Source organism: Antechinus flavipes, chromosome 1 (genome assembly GCF_016432865.1).
Source record: "Antechinus flavipes isolate AdamAnt ecotype Samford, QLD, Australia chromosome 1, AdamAnt_v2, whole genome shotgun sequence".
NCBI lineage: Eukaryota > Metazoa > Chordata > Mammalia > Dasyuromorphia > Dasyuridae > Antechinus > Antechinus flavipes.
In genome coordinates, this window is record NC_067398.1 from 62,923,932 (window position 1) to 62,936,757 (window position 12,826).

Below are 12,826 nucleotides of genomic sequence, written 5' to 3' on the forward strand. Positions count from 1 at the left end.
AATATCTCTTGTAATATTCTGTTGGTTATAATAATAATATGGCTATGTGCTTATTTATTGATTTAACAAAGGCTTCTTTTTATCTTTTTAGCATCTTTAGCTGGAATGAGACTGGAAGAAGGTGATATTGCAGTAAGTTTTGTTTTTTAAAGGAACACCATTAAAGCAGAACCTGTTTATTCATAAAAGAATTCATCACATTACATTTCTCAAAATGGGAGAATGTTCCTCAAGAGTTTCCTCCAGATCCTATTCAGACCTACAGACTGAGGAGAGGGCACCAGCATTCTGCGGTATTACTTCTAGGATGCCAGAACTTCTTCTAGCATTGTCTTATTGTATAAAAGAAGGGATGAGGTCCCAAAGAAAAGGTCCATAAGGAAAAGAGAGAGTGAAAGAGAAGGAAGGAGTGGGAAAGAGAGAGAGGGGAAAAAAAAACAGAGATAGACAAAGAGGCACAGAGAGAGTTAAGAGAAAAAGATAAGAAAGAGAGAAAGAGAGAAAGAGATTCAGACAGAGACACAGACAGAGAGACTGAGAGACAGAGAGAGGAATATTAGTCTGAATCAGTGTAACTGTCCAATGGAAAACAATACCCTATTTATTAAGGGAAGTTGTTTTCCTTTGCTAAATGAATAGCCTACAGAATTTCTGGCAATATGCCTTCCTAATTTGTGCCTTCTACTTTTTAGTAGCTGTACAGTGTAAGTCATAGAATTATAGAGTGTTAGAGTCACAGAACTATGGAACTATAGAATCTCCAAGTACAAAGTGACCATAGAGGCCATGTACCACCTTCCATTGAGTCCTAAAATGAGGATTATTAACATTTTTATGGTTTGGACGGTTTGGTGCAGCCTATGGGCTCCTTTTTAAAATAAAATTTTTAAATATAAAATAAAATACCTGGGATTACAAAGGAACCAATTATGTTGAAATATAGACATCAAAATATGTATTTAAAAAACATTAATATGCTCCTATTTAAGAATCCTAACTCTACAGCATCTGGGACCTAAGGTCCTGTAGTCTTTTTTTTTTTTTTTGATGGATAGTATTCTATAATGGAAAAGGCACTTATTTGGAAACCAGAGGACCTGGGAGCAAGCCCTAATTCTGCTATTAACCTAATTTCCTCTCATTAAATGAAGTAGTCAGACTAGATGATCCCTGAAACCCTTCCTAGCTCTAAATCAATGATCATCTATTCAATATTGTATTAGAAATGTTAGCTTTAGCAATAAGAGAAGAAAAAGATAGTTAGGGAATTAGAATAGGTTATTGGGAAACCAAATTATCACTCTTTGCAGATGATGTGAGTCTATTTAGGGAATCCTAGAGAATCAACTAAAAAACAACTAGAAACAATTCACAACTTCAACAAAGTTACAGAATTCAAAATAAATCCACATAAATCATCAGCATTTCTATATGTTGCCAACAAAATCTAGCAGCAAGAGATACAAAGAGAAATTCCATTTAAAATAATGGCAGGAAATATAAAATATTTGGGAGTCTACTTGCCAAGACAGAACCAGACACTATAAGAACACAATTACAAAACATTTTCCACTTAAATAAAGTCAGGTCTAAACAACTGGAGGAATATCAAGTATTCATGGATAGGCTGAGCTAATATAATAAAAAAGACAATTCTACCTAAATTAATCTATTTATTCAGTGCCATACCAATCAAACTGCCAAGAAACTACTTTACTGAGCTAGAAAAAATAATAACAAAGTTATCTGAAAGAGCAAAAGATCAAGAATTTCAATGGAATTAATGAAAACATGAAAATTAAGGTAACCTAGCTGCATCAAATCTAAAATCATATTATAAATCAGCAGTCATCAAAACCATTTGATACTAGTTAAGAAACAGAGTAGTCAATCAGTGGAATAGGTTAGGTTTGCAAGACACTTTGTGAATGATTTGTCACTTGTCAATGACTATAATAATCTAATGTTTGATAAATCCAAAGATCCCAGCTTCAGGGATAAGAATTCACCATTTGACAAAAATTGATGGGAAAATTGGAAAATAGTATGGCAGAAACTAGGCATCCACCAATCCCTAATGTTCTATACCAAGATAAGGTCAAAATGGATTCATGATTTAGACATAAAAAGTGATACGAACAAAGAATAGTCTATTTCTCACATCTGTGGAGAAGGAAAGAATTTATATCAAAGAAGAACTAGAATACATTATCAAATGCAAAATGGATAATTTTGATCAAATTAATTTTAAAAGTTTTCATATAAACAAAACCAATGCAGACAAGATTAGAAAGGAAGCAGGAAATTGAGAAAAAATCTTTACATCTAAAGGTTCTGATAAAGGCCTCCCTCATTCCTAAACTTTATAGAGAATTGGCTCAAATCTATAAGAATACAAGCAGTTCTCCAATTGATAAATGGCCAAATGATTTGAACAGACAATTTTCAGATGAAGAAATTGAAACTATTTTTAGTCATATGAAAAGGTACTCTGAATCACTATTGATCAGATAAATTCAAATTAGTACCATTATATACCTCTCAGATTGGCTAAGAAAGTGAATAATTATATAATAATTGGAAAATATAGTGGTAAATGTTGGAGGGGATGTGGGAAAACTGGACATTAATATATTATTTGTGGAACTGTGAACAAGTCCAACCATTCTGGAGAACAATATAGAACTATGCCCAGAGGACTATCAAACTGTGCATACCCTTTGATCCAGCAGTATCACCACTGGGCTTTGTAATGTTCTAGTTTGCTTTCTGGAGGTCTTTCTCGCACCAGCCTTCTTTCAGCAGAGTAATCACCATGAAAATAGCCAGGGATAAAGTCCAAATTCTTTATGTCTCCTTCACAGATTGTCTCCTTGCCTGGGGCTCAACTAGCTTTCTGGAGGCCCTTCAGATGGGCCTTGGTCTCAGTGGAGGAAGCAGGAGGTCCAGCCAGCTCCAACCTCCAGTCCTCTGTCTTCTCTGAGTCTGTCTCTGAGCCCTTTCCATCCCCCTTAAATACTCTATTACAATTAAATCCATTCATCATACTGATAATCCAATCATTATATCACTAGGGAACCATTATTTGTTGTGTGATTAATTCAATCATACTGAACTAGAAAACTATTAATCACTATGCTAAACTAGATAACCATTGTCTTATCAATTCCACTGAGTTAACACCTTGTTTCAAGTATACTTCTCTAGAGTTCTGGCTCATTACAGGATTTATATCTCAAAGAGATCTTAAAGTAGGGAAAGGGACCCACATGTGCAAAAATGTTTGTGGCAGCCCTTTGTAGTGGCTAAAAACTAGAAAATGAGTGGATGCTCATCAGCTGGAGAATGGCTGATTAAATTATGATATATGAATGTTATGGAATATTACTGTTCTATAAGAAATGATTTCAGAAAGACCTGGAGAGACTTACATGAACTGATGCTAAATGAAGTGAGCAGAACCAAGAGATCATTACACACGGCAACAAGATTATTTGATGATCAATTCTGATGGACTTGGCTCTTTCCAACAATGAAGTGATTCATACCAGTTCCAATAGATTTGTGATAGAGAAAGCCATTTGCATCAAGAGAGGACTGTGGGAACTGAGTGTGATCACAAGATAGTTTTTTCCCTTTTTGTTGTTTGTTGGCATTTTGTTTTCTTTTTCATTTTTTTTCCCTTTTTGATATGATTTTTCTTGTGCAGCATGATAATTATGGAAATATGTTTAGATGAATTGCAAATGTTTAACATATATTGGATTGTTTGCCATCTAAGGGAATGGGTAGGGGGAAGGGAGGGAGAAAAAATTTGGAACACAAGTTTTTGCAAGAGTGAATGCTGAAAACTATGCATATGTTTTGAAAAAAAAAGCAAAAAAAAAATCAATGTAACTAAAAATAACTAAAAATAAATTAATATTATGTGGTATTTAAAGTGAATTTGCAGTTCTAATGTTCATGAGTTTTTGTATTTGTGTACTCAGCGGGGGAGTAGGGAGAAAATGGGGTAAATAAGGCTATAGTTTATATGATGAGAAGCTGGAATCATGTTTCTTCTGTATTTTACCGGCTTAAAATGATTGAAGGTGCTTTTTAAAAACAGAATTAATGTTTCACAATGGTCATAATTGCCTTCCTCACACTTTCTGTGGTAGATGTTTACTGTTGCTCTTATTGCTTAGGTCAGCCTTGGCACCAGTGATACATTGTTTCTCTGGATCAAGGAGCCAACCCCCGCTTTAGAAGGCCACATCTTCTGCAACCCTGTTAATTCTCAAGAGTACATGGCCCTTTTGTGGTAGGTTGTTGATGTTTTATGGTCTGAAAATGGCAGATTTGCCTTCATTGTTAGGTTAAATTGTAAACTAAAACCTAATACCCGAAATCTTTAAGATTTGGAGGTTTGCCTAAATGAATGCCCTCAAAGAATGGTTCCAGCCCTCAAAGATCCTATGGATTCAAAAGAAGATATGATGGATATAGAAATAACTAGGCTAAAAAAATAACCCAATATCCAAGATAAATACATTATATTCATCATATCATTTTTTTCTTTTCATGTATTTTGTAACTCCCAGTGGAATGTCATCTCCTCAAGACAAGAATATGTCTGTTAACCTTATGTATTTGTTTAGAATAGCATTTTATTTCCCCCCAACTTCTTGTAAACATTTCCAACATTTTTTTAAAATTTTGAGTTCCAAATTCTCTCACTCCTTCTTTTCTCTCCCCAGTCCTTGAGAAGGCAAGCTATCTGATATAAGCAATACATGTGAATCTTATGTATTAAGTCAGTGCTTAACATAGTCTAATATAGTAGGTACAGAATACATAAATTTGGAATGTCTGGCAGAGTAACTAATAATACTCTTGCAGTCCAAAGTCCAGAAACTCCGAATTTATAGGGACCAAGTTCACATTCTTTGGTTTATTCATTCCATCCCATTGTAGCCCAGCCTGGCCAGACCAAACCAGGATGAAATGTGTGAGATTATAGCCCAAAATGGGACTTACAAAGTAGGGTAGCAAAGTAATTTTTTTAAAAAATTGGATTAAGTAGCAGCATTCTTGATACCCATATCAAGTGGATTTTTGTTGTTCAGTGATTTTAGTCATGTCTAACTCTTCATGACCCTATTTGGGATTTTTTGGCAAACATGCTTCAGTGATTTGTCATTTCCTTCTCCAGCCTATGGGGAAAGTAAGGCTAATATGGTTAAGTGAGTTTCCCAAGGTAATATATCTAATAAATGTCTGAGGCCAGATTTGAACTCAGAGTTTTCCTGACTCCAGTCCTGGCACTCTGTGTACTAGCTGCCCATTCCAAAAGGGTTTTCCACTCCAAAGATCTCTTGGGAATGCCAGTCTCCTCTCCAATTAAGTTCCTTTGTTTTCAACCAGGTAGGGACAGTCAGTCAGACTTATACCACTTCCTGTCCCATCTCCCCTTAACTGTCTACACTGTATATTTTAGTAGACACTGGTACTTGTACACATGGTCATCATCTCCAATTGTGCTGCTTCCCTTTTGTTCTCTGATTGCCCTGCCTTTCACCAACTGCCCATTACAGGCACTCCCTAATGGTCATTCTTTAGTTCTATGTAGAATCAATCTCCTTTTCCTTTAGTCCAGGAGCATTGTATTTCAGAATAATCACTGGCCAGATAGGACTGGCTCTTTTACTTAACAGGCATATAAAATTAGCTTGACTAATCCAGAGACTGATGACTAAGAAAAATACCCTAAGCTTAATTCAACTTAATTTAATATATGAATAAAGTACCCACTCTGTGTCACACTGTAAGAGGCACCAGGATTACAAATTGAAAATGATACTGGCCCCTGCTCTATTTGGGATAAGTCACTGAATAGGCTAGAGCTATCTTAGGATATTGCAAGATGGAAGGATTAGAAGAAAGAATAAAGGTATTAATGGAATACCTCACAGGAAAAGTTGTTTTCTGTTGTTTTCCTTCTCTCTCAGATCAGCTGAAGGGTCCAAATCAAATGCTATAAATATGCATCATAGAATTTAGGACAGGAAGGGACTTTAGGAGTCATTTTATCCAACCCTCTTATTTTACATATGAGGAAACTGAATTCTAGAGAAGTGATGTGCCTTGTGAAGATAATTTGATGATATAGGGAATAGAACATTGGATTTGGAGTCAGGAAGATTCAAGATCTTTAGAGACTTAACAGCTCTGTGACCCCGGATAAGCTATTTAACTTCTCTTAGCCTCAGCTTTCTCTTCCTATGAAATGAGGATAATATTTACACCAAACTCCCCATGTAATTGTGAGGATCAGTTTAGATTATATATGCAAAGTAATTTTTAAATCTAAAAGCACTATATAAATACTAGTGATTGTTGGTGTTGTTTGAAGTCACACAGTGAGTCAGTTGCAGAGCTGAGACTAAATTCTGGTCTCTTTGGATAAATCACTTCATTTTTCTCAGAATGATCTCCAGAGGCTCTTCCAGCTCTAAATTGTATGATTTTATGATCCTGTCTCCAGGATTCATATACTTGTATCTTAAGCTAAGATATCTGTATTTCCATGTGGCAGAAATGCATGTAATTTATACTCCACATCAGTAATAGATGTTCAATAAGTATTTGTTTGCTTCGTGCTTGTTATAGGCTAGAGAAAATTGGGCTTTGAATACTTGGAAAAAGAACATCTGATTGTGGGGCTCTTTAAGAAGGACATTCTAACGAGTGCAAGGGATAATGTTGTAAAAAAATTACCCTGTCATGGATTCTGTCAATATAAAGTTATTGTTAAATAAAATTAAATTTTTTTAAAAAAGGACATTCTAGGTATTTATATCATTGTTGACCAGCTCTTTGGGGAAAATTGTTTAAATTCAACAGTTTTCATTTCTTCTTTCTCTAGCTTTAAGAATGGGTCTCTCATGAGAGAGAAGGTCCGAGATGAGTCTGCTTCAGGCTCATGGGAGGAATTCTCCATAGCTCTACAATCCACTGAAATTGGAAATTGTGGAAATCTTGGTATGTACTTCACGGGAAGACAGAACTCCTGGGATTGTTTTGATAGGGGCTGAATTTTCTGAATCTAAGTAGCTTATGTAGAATGTAGAGGACTCAAGAGGATAGGATGAAGGAAACTCAATGTGTAATATATGACTATCTTTTTTTTCCTTCTTTTTGGCAGTACTATAAGAAACTCTTAGCTTCTTCTAATGCAGTGGGGGATTTTTCAATCTGATGAAAACAGAGTAGAGATAGAGATTTCCTTGCTGCTTTTCTTTCTTCATTAAGTGAAAGAATTTATTAGCTATATATCTTAATTAATAATGGGAAATTCTCCTTCTTTCCTAAATTAAATCTGTTGGGATGAGTATTAGTTCAGTTGGACTCAACAGTGACACTTGGCAGCTAAAAAAATAAATAAAATCTTATAAGTGAGAGAGTGTAGAATCCTATCCTATTCAGCTCACTGAATGGGCAAAGGATACCTTAGGATTCCAGTACACATGGATTTCTTTGGTTTGGGATATCACATCTTAGGAAGGATGTTGATCAGCTGGAGATCACATAGAGGAAGGTAAGTGGGATGCTGAAAGAAGAGCACATATTAGAACATAAGGATATATTGAAATACATGGAAGATTTAGTTTAGGGAAGAAAAGACAGGAACATGATTGCTCTCCATGTGCTGATCAAGTTGATTGATTCTACTTTCCTCTAGAGGAGAGAACTAGGAACAATGGGTGCAAACTGTACAGAGATAGACTTCATCTCAATGGATGGAAAAAATAGCTGAAAAAGTGGGGAAAAAAAGCTTTCACAAAGTGAAATGTACTAAAAGGTGAAAGTTTCACTATCATTAGAAGTCTTAATCAAACATAGTTGATCACTAAGAGGGAATATGATAAGGAATTTTGAATCAAGTATGGGGATTGTCTAAAAGGGTTTCTGAGGTGTCATTTTGCTCTGAGATTTTTGCATTCTATTAATCTACCAACCAACAAGCATGTATTAACTGCCTTCTTTATTCCTGGCACTGGGGTAGGCACCTAAGTTATAAAATTGTCACTGTAGCTCTAAGAAAGTTTTTGAAGGGAGACTAGTATAATGAGTTCATCTTAAAATATACATGTTATGTAAAAGTCACTCAATGGGAAGTTTCTGCTTTCTTGCATTTAAGAGGAATGCTTCATTTCATATTTGATTTTGCATCAAGCAATTGTGTAAAGACTCTAATCTATATAATTTGTAAACTATCTATTGGAGACTATTATTCCTCTCAAAAATTCTGGTTTCTCAGCATGCAATAATCAATTCATTAAAAAAAATTACTTAGCACCTCTGATATGCACGATTCATTTTTAGATGGGAACAAAAGCTAGATTGTAAGAGATTGAGTAGGGAGTGGCTGGTGGAAAGTGGAGATTTCAGTGAAGGCAGATTATTTTCTCTAGAAGTTTGTTGGGAAGGAAACAATGAATAGAATGACTGCTGGGTTTGATCAAATCTTATCTCTGCCATTTATTATCTGTGTGACCATAAGTAAGTCAAATAAGCTTTCTGGGTCTCAGTTTTTTTTTTTTTTAATCTATACAAGAAGGATGGCTTCTCATATTCCTCTAGCTCTAAATGTGTCTCCTTTGATAGCTTGAAAGATACACACATACACACTTTTTTGAAACAAATTTTTAAAATATATATTTTTTTAGGATAGAAGAAACCAAAACATATTTATTGATGCTAGGGAAAGAGTCAATGGGGAGATATTAAAAATGGAAGAAAAATAAAGGATGGAAAATCAATGGAACTAAGGTCTTTAAGGATGCATGAAGGGAAGATAACCTAGGCAAGGATGAGAGTATAACCATTTCTTCTTCAGACAGGGGGAGGGTGAGTGGAGGAGGGTAAAGAAGGAAATATTGAAAGGAAAAGAATTTGAGTGAGGAAACTCAGGTTGGATGACCTGCATCCTCTCAGAATAACAAGAAGTGAAGCTAACCACTGAGGTGATCACTGAGGTGGTGGTGGGTGGGGAACTTGTGGAGAAGGGTTTAAAGAAACATTTTGAAGCAGCCATTGTAGGAAATGCTGTAGGGAATCAATTTGGCTATGAATAAAAGGTGTGTTCTATCACTGATTGCATATATTTATTAGTTCTGTAATATAGGAGGTCTCATGGGCTGAGTTGTATTCATTCCATCCAGTCTAGTCCATTATATTCAGATATAAAGTCAAACATTACCTCTATAACATAATACACGCAGAAAATTAAAAGTCATCTCAGGTTAATTCAAACAATTTGTTGTGTTTTCAATCCCAATGAAGGTTTGATGGGTCTGTAATTTCATTAGTGTATCAACCAGAGCAAATCACTACCCTTTCTCATCCTATGCAATTCTTTTCCATGTTTCCCCACAAATTTTACATAGAAGATCTAATTTGAGAAGTAAAAGCATTCTTTTTATGTTTAACTCTCTGGTGTATATATCAAACTCTTAAAAATGTGTCCTCAATAGAGTTTGATTGAATCATTCATTCAACAAACACATATTCAGCACTTACTTTGTTCAGCTCTGTGTTAGGTATTAAGAAAAGTTAAAAAAACAAACAAACAAACCAAAACAACCCAATACATGAAAACCCAGAATTACAAGAGAAGATGGAGTCATTCTAGTACAATCCATATTTCATTAGGAATTGCATTCACAAAATCCCCTATTGGTTTTTCAATCTTGTAAGGCAATTATTGATGACATGGAATCTGCCACTGCCCAAGATAGACACCCCCCTCCAACTTTTGGATAGCTCCAGTAGTTATAAAATCTTTCCCATACATCGTTTATTCTTCCTGTATGAAATTTTCACTCATTGTTTAGTTTCTGAGCCCTAAAAAGAACAAATTGAATTTTCTCTTCCATGTGTCAACCCCTTGGATACTTGAAGATGGCTTTCAGGTAACTCTTAAGCCTTCTCTTCTATAGGCTAACCACTCTTCTCCCTCCAGTAACTTTAACCAATTTACTTAAGGAATGATCTTGAAGCTTTTCATTATCTTAGTTACTTTCTTTCTATGTTATGCAGCTTACCAATGTCAGTCAATCAGCTAGTGAGTCTTTTTTCTCAACCTTCTAACTGTTACCCAGACCATATTTCTTGATCTTATCCACAAAGATAATACAAGAATGCTTAATGAAATCTAAGTTGTATTCACTACTTTAAAGACCCTATCAAAAAAGGAAATGATGGCTTGCCTGGCATAATTTGCTCTTTTTCTTCCCACTTATAAAAATATGTTTGTCATGATAAAAAATATTTTATTTTTTCCAATTACTTGTAAAGATAATTTTCAACAATAATTTTTTTTAGACTTGCGCTCCAATTTTTTTTCCTTTCCTTCTTTCCCGCTTCTTCTCCCGAGACAGCAAGCAATCTGATATAGGTTATATGTGTATGATCACTTTAAACATATTCCCTTAGTAGTCATGTTGTGAGAGAAAAATTAAAACAAAAGGAAAGGTCATGAGAAAGAAGAGACCCAAAAAAGTGAAAATTGTATGCTTTGATCCACATTCAGTCTCCATAGCTTTTTCTCTGGATGCAGATGGTATTTTCCATCCCAGGTCTATTGGAATTGTCTTGAATCACTGTATTGCTGATCATCACACATTACAGACAGTCTTGCTATTACTAATAGGTACAGTGTTCTCTGGGTTCTGGTCACTTCACTCAACATCAGCTCATGATCTGTCCTTGAGGAAACTATGATAACTCTTTGTGAAGCCCACTTCTTTTTCTAGATGTTTGCTAATCATTACTTAGGGAGTGGTGTGAATAGGGATTTCATTCTAGTGAAGGATAGAAGACATAGACAAAAATAATTACAAAATAAGGTAAAATGTGAAAGTTTAATCAGAGAGATAAAACAAGAAGGAATCTCAGAAGGGAGAGAGATGACTTCAGATGGGGATCAGGGTAGCTTAAGAAAGACTTCTTAGAAGAAAGAGGTAGCATTTGAGCTGGGGCTAACAAGGACTTCAGAACAGTCCAGGAGGAGCTGGCAGAGGTAGGACAGAAAACAAGGGAATGATGGAATGTGCACTACATGTTTGGATAATGCTAAGTAGACCATTTTGGCTAGAGGTAGTTATTAAATATGGAAAATGTAAAAAGAGTCATCTACATTTCACCATTCGTGCAGCTGGTTTATTGTCAGAACTTTTTCTGGCTTATAACTTGAGCAGTTTCTCTAAACCAGCCTGTTTCTACTCACATTAACTTTCTGGGTTTCCAGGATGTTAAAACATTGTTGAGGAACAATTACGATGTTCTATTCTGTGACTAAAGGATTAGAGAAAAAATAGTCTGTTCATGTTGGGGACTTGTGATTTTCTGGTCTTCATGATCCCTTTGGGGCATGGGGCATGGGAACAATGGCTGTTATAAATGCTTAAGAGTTATTTAGCCATACCTAAAGAATTATTGTCTGATTGGGTGTGACTGTTGTTCTTAATCTGGGGTCCATAAATTTATTTTAATATTTTGAGAATTGTATATTCAGCATGTTTGACTTCCTTTGAAACTTTTCCCTTTTTTATTGTATGCATTTAAATCATGATTTTGAGATAGGTTCTTAGGCTTCGCCAGGCTGTTGTGAGAATCTGTAGCTCTATAAAGGTTTAAACCTGATCTTCTTAATTCCAGATGGAGGTTGCTCTTTTCTCACCTTAAGGTTGACTAATTATTGGCCTCAGGTGGACTAGACAGTCTTGTCTGACTTCCCAAACAGAAGCCTTGATTCTACAAGGTTACTTATGATATTGAAAGGCTCCCAGAAGTGAGTGTTAGAGAACCAGAAAACCACAATTGTTGTCTTAGATCTAACTAAAGTCACTGCAGAAAAATATATGAAACTCTGAAGGCCCCAAAGTCCTATCTTAAGCATCACTTGGAAGCAGTGATACAGTCCCTGAACAGTACCTGAAATGTGTCAGTCTTTCTCCTGTGTCTGCATGTGTGTGTTTGTGTATATGTGTATGTGTATATGCAGGAGTGTGCACATGTACATAGATTTGTGAAGAAACGATCTCAAAATTCCTGAGCCAGTGAAAGTTTTTGCTTTCCTACCAGACTTGTTTCATGAGCCGGGCCAAAGTGATTTCACTGCATCTTGCCTAGCAAAACCAGCTACATGCTGAGCAGCCCCTACCTCATTAAATATAGCCGCCATTGGATCATGTGAACAGTTTTTCCAATAACTCAGGGAGAGTTTGGATATCTCTTTTAAAGTCAAAATCACTAGATTTTCCAGTCTAACAGAGATCATAACCTCTGAGAGATCATATTAAATCTTTTGGATCCCACATCAGGACTTTCTTTGGAATCCTGGCATTTTCTGAGAATGTTAGTGAATCAGATGGCCTGTGGAAGAAGAGGAGTATCAGTATGTGTTTCTTATATAGTTAAGGCAGGAAGTCTTTCTTTTTCTTTCCCCCAGACTATTCAATTGTGCAATCAGCAAGGTTCTGTTAATTTTGGAGCTATGAGCCTGTTATCAATCCCTTACATTTACTACCATCATCCCTACAACCTCCTCCTCCCCCACTCACTGGTACCCTCAAGGAGTCCTTGAAACCATTTTATACGGAGAGAGGTAACCCTGAATTTAAGAGGATATCTTCTCTTGAATCTCATTTCATGTCAAGACTTGATTTCCAAGGGTGTATGGAGCCCTTCTAGAAATACCAGAAAAAATGCCCATGTATCAGCAAATCACAGGGGTCAGATGTCAGGTTATTGGAAAAAAAAGGGAGAAGCCTGATGACCG

At 35.7% G+C, this 12,826-nt stretch overlaps 1 protein-coding gene across 2 annotated transcripts in view; it reads left to right on the top strand.

Moving 5' to 3' along the window:
• Positions 1 to 12,826, top strand: part of XYLB (xylulokinase) — a 228,626-nt gene that overhangs the window by 100,067 nt on the left and 115,733 nt on the right. For both annotated transcript variants that reach the window (XM_051983961.1, XM_051983972.1), the window contains exons 11-13: positions 92 to 132; positions 4,188 to 4,303; positions 6,908 to 7,023. In XM_051983961.1, the coding sequence (XP_051839921.1) occupies positions 92 to 132; positions 4,188 to 4,303; positions 6,908 to 7,023 (273 nt within the window). The remainder of the gene's footprint in view (positions 1 to 91; positions 133 to 4,187; positions 4,304 to 6,907; positions 7,024 to 12,826) is intronic.